At 54.2% G+C, this 4,319-nt stretch overlaps 1 protein-coding gene across 1 annotated transcript; it reads right to left on the bottom strand.

Moving 5' to 3' along the window:
* Window positions 1–1,247: 1,247 nt before the first annotated feature.
* On the bottom strand, window positions 1,248–3,783 carry DDT (D-dopachrome tautomerase). The gene is made up of 3 exons (XM_082325345.1): window positions 3,649–3,783; window positions 3,398–3,573; window positions 1,248–2,643 (listed from the first exon to the last, which is right to left on the bottom strand). Exons 1-3 carry the CDS (start codon window positions 3,754–3,756, stop codon window positions 2,571–2,573), a joined length of 357 nt encoding a protein of 118 aa, XP_082181471.1. The 5' UTR covers window positions 3,757–3,783; the 3' UTR covers window positions 1,248–2,570.
* Between the last annotated feature and the right edge of the window lie 536 nt (window positions 3,784–4,319).

The raw sequence follows: 4,319 nt of genomic DNA on the forward strand, positions 1-4,319 counted from the left end.
TGTGTGAACTCCGGGTCCCGTTTGTGGGAGAAAACAACGCCCACCTTTCCGTCACGACAACCTAAGAACAGGGTTGCCGTGAGCAGCAGCATCGCACTGTTGTGCTTGGAGAACAACTGCCAAAGATACCATGATTCTGTAATGCTTTTCTGTCAGTAGTGCCCTCCAGCGTGCTCGGGGCCTCGCTGGTCCCCTCTTGTGTAAATACACAGAAAGCTGTCCTCGCTTCAAAGGTCTGAAGCTAGGACATGGTTACACTGTTCAAAATCGGGTCGTTACCGTTGAATTTGCGAACATGCCTACACAGAGCTCTCAAACAAACCAACAGAGGCCATTTCTGCGAGCAGAAATATTAGTCAGCCTTAGGACTGGGAGGTGACAGGGTCAGTACGACGGTAAAAAGATCTACCGTAGCTGGGAGTTATTAAATCCAGATGTCAGGCAGGCTCCATCCCATGGAAAAGCAACAATCTGCACGTAGCATTCAAGGGAAAGGGATTTATAACTTCATTGCCGAGCCCTAGATACGGGTGGTGTATCTGATTTTCTCCAGCTAGGGAGCATAAGCAACAGAGGTGTGAGAAAACGTTTCCTGCTTCTGTTGGTTTCTGTGTGCGTGCTCTAGGGTGGGCTCCAGGGGGCCGCATAGCCCCTTTGCGGGGCATCCTCGAGCCCTAACATATCGCACGAACCTACTCTGACATTAGCGCAGTGGAGGCAAAATGGGCCATCCCTTCAGATCAGCATGAACATAAAAAGTATATTCAGCACCAGCAGTTTATGAAGGAAAACTGCCGGCCACAAGCTCGCAGGACTCCCAGAATCTCATTTTGTGCTGACAGAGCGATGCACCAAAGAAGCATCAATTGGCTTAGACCAGGGCACAAACAACTCACAACCAAATGATCCTCTGATTAATATTTTAACTGCTCTTACAAAAAAAGCACAAAGTCTGTGAACCATAAAATTCTCAAGATGGTCCTTGACCCAGCACTGTCCACCCTCGTCCCTGCGGCAGAGTATTCCTGAGTTACACCTGTGTCTCAGACTCAGTTCACCGACTTGCGTGTTACCCGAGTTTCAAAAACTTTTAGTTGCAAAGACTTCCTGAGAAAGGGCAGGGACCTGGGCAGCCACGATGCCTGACTCCAAGCACTGAGAGCTAAAAACCCCCAGTGTTGTAAGCCAACAAACCGACACTTACCAAAAGAGGCTTTGATAGGTTTTATTAACCAGATAAGGTACAGCCCCCCTAGCCCGACACACAGATTTGTTTGGTATTACAGTCCTGACAGATTTTGCAAACATAGAAGATGTTTATGCTGCATAGGGAACAACGAACTTCAAATGGTAATTAGAAGGAATATTTTCAACTATCTTGAAACCTCAAGCCATAAACAAGTAAAACTCCAGTCGGAATGACAAAGGAGTGCAGAAGCACCCTTCAGCCTCGCGTTCCCACGGACCTCCCTGTCCCGCGTCTGCCTGCTCGCGGATCCTCTGAGCTCCCGGTCTGCGACCTGACCGAGTCACAAAGGGGAAAGGAAACCGATAAATGTTTTCATTATCGGTGGAAGGCAGAGATAACATTATACATAAGAAGTACCGTGCTTTTGTTTTAATAAAATGCCATGTGTATTCCAGTTATAAAGTGAGGGAGCACATGGGGCCTAGAAAACTCTTCCCCGCAGGGACAGCGAGCTGAAAACACCATCCACAGAACACAGCGAGGTGCTGTATCACCCCAAAACTCCCTGGAACAGCGGGGTGAGGAAAAGTATTTTGAACAACTGGGCGAATGACAGGAATTAAAGCTGGCAGTGGCAGAACCTTCAAAATATTTTCCTGTGCCACAGTGCAATTCTTCACAAGTGACTCCCTCCTCTACATGCTGCCATCAGCACACAAACGTTCAGCCGTGAAAATCTTGCGGACAAGTAACACTGCAGGAGCAGCCACCGGGGGTAGCAATGGCAGAGCACAAAGCACAAGATCTGACACGAGCCTTAAATAAACAATGATATAAACGCATAAACTCCACAAAATAATGACCTCTCCAGAAAGAGCTTTCAGGGAGCCTGAAAAGAGAAGAATTTGACTCCCAGGTCTTCTTAGCCAGCCTGGGACCCTTCTGCGGCCACAGAGAAATAGAAAGAAGGATCTTTCTGCCTTGCAAAGTATGAGGAAATCTGGAAGAACCCAAGAACCTTTCTGGTCCTCAGTAAAGCCAAACGTGTTCTGGAATTAAACTGTTCGCTACTACAAGAGAGCTTTTTCTAGGCCCACATATGGCCATCACCAGACGGCAACGGCTTAGACACAGGCACCGGGAGAGCCTTTGCGCTACGAGACAGGCTTGAGACAAAGACCTTAAACTATTTTAGTAAAATCAGTACAGCTGATTGCCCACTCTTGAGCTTTGTGCGCATGGGATGCAAAGACAAAAGCAATTCATACAGGTGAAGGTGCAGAGCTACACAGATTTGATCACAAGAGGAAACAAGCAGATGGAGCTGATCATCGCTGGGTTGTCTTCATCATTGCTTCGCTCCAGCCGGCCGCCCGAGGGATCACAGGAAAGTCATGACTGTTCTGTTCTTGCCGATCTGCCAGGGCTCCAGTGGGTAAAAGCGGATGACAATCCTTTTTGGGTATAAGAGCAAAAATGCAGTGGACAGGAAACGTTATTATTTTACGATTACGTATTATCGCTGCCCAGTTTGCAACAGGGTAGAAAATCTGCACTACGCTCTCTCTGGCTCACGCTTCACGGTGTTAATTTAACAGAAGCAAAAACAAGTGGCGTACGGGCAGGGTACAGACAGGTGCCAGACTTCATCCGCACAAACTGAAAAGCAGACCGAATTTCAACGCTGCTTGTGCGAGACACTCGTCCATTTCAGAAGGGCCCAAGCAGCTCATGACCTTGCCAGGTATTTACCCTGACAGCACCCAAGGGGCAGGGAAATGCGACTGCTCTCCTTGGGGAGAGGGGGGAGAGGGGCAGAGGGACAGGGCTTACCTTCAGGAACAGCCTTGTTCCGGCATTTGGCATGGCGACCCCACTGCAAAGCTCTACCAGTTCCCACCAGGTTTTGCACCGATTACACCAACTGGAACTACTCATCTTCAGAGAGCAGCACGTCCCTGACTGTTCAACGCAAACCAGTCCACGGTTTTATCCGGACCTAAACCGTGCGCCTGGGATTCGGCATCCAAGAGCGATCTAGCCTTGGATGGATACCGCACCTTAATCCCAGGGAGGACCTGGACACCTACGGCGCCATCGCCGCCGCTCGGACGCCTTCCCGCGCGTTCGCCCCCGGCCTCGGGGGGCGCAGGCCGCGGCAGCCCCCGCAGAGCGGGTCCCGCTGCCGCTGCCCCGGCCCGCACTCACCGCTCGGGCAGCAGGCTCAGGTGCGCCGCCAGGAAGTCGAAGAAGCGGCTGCTGTGCCGCTGGTTCTGCTCCGCCGAGCCCACCACGCCGATGGAGGAGACCAGCAGCTGGACGCCGGGCTCGGCCGAGCCCGCCAGCACCATGGGCAGCCCGCTCCGCACCGTCACGTTCACCCGCTGCCGGCACAGGCCCCGTCAGTCGCCGCCGCCCCGGCCCCGGCCCCGCCGCCCCGGCCCCGCCGCCCCGCTCACCTCCGCCGGCTTGCCCAGGATGGCGGCGGCAGCGGCGCACAGGTCCTCGGCCAGCCTCGGCGGCAGCTGGTCGGCCGGCAGGTTGGTCTCCAGCTCCAGGAACGGCATGGCGATGGCGATGGCGGCGGCCCCGGCCCCGGCCCCGCGCGGCCCCGCCTTATCCCCGGCCGCCCGCCCGGCCCGGCCCCCGCCCCGCCCCCGCGGCGGCCCGGGGCGAGCGGCTGGGGCCGGGGGCGAGCGGCTGGGGCCTTGCGCCATCGCCGCGGCTGCCGGGGCGGCCCGCAGCCACAGGGATTGCATCCTGCCCTGCCAGCCCCGGGCCGCGCCGTGGCTCCTCGCCGTTTCACCCCAGTTGCATCAGCGGGCTTTTGGGCCTTTTGCTTTTTACGGTGTGCATCGCTGGCGATGTATTAGAGGCTGAGAGAGCACAAAAACTACGTCTCGCCGACGGATGGGTGAAACGAGTTTTGTGATGGTCCTTACTGCCCGTGGGGAGACGTTTCTGGTCACCGCAACGGGCACCTCCACGCCCGTCTGTGCCGGGAGGGTTAGGAATGGAAGAGCAGTGATTCCTCAGAACAACGAGCACTGCAAGAAGTGAGAAGGCAAGCAGAGAGGTTTATTTTTTTATCCAATATATATAGTTACCAAACTAGCTTCTGCAATCAGCA

This window comes from Platalea leucorodia (genome assembly GCF_965183815.1).
Source record: "Platalea leucorodia genome assembly, chromosome: 12".
Classification (NCBI taxonomy): Eukaryota; Metazoa; Chordata; class Aves; order Pelecaniformes; family Threskiornithidae; genus Platalea; species Platalea leucorodia.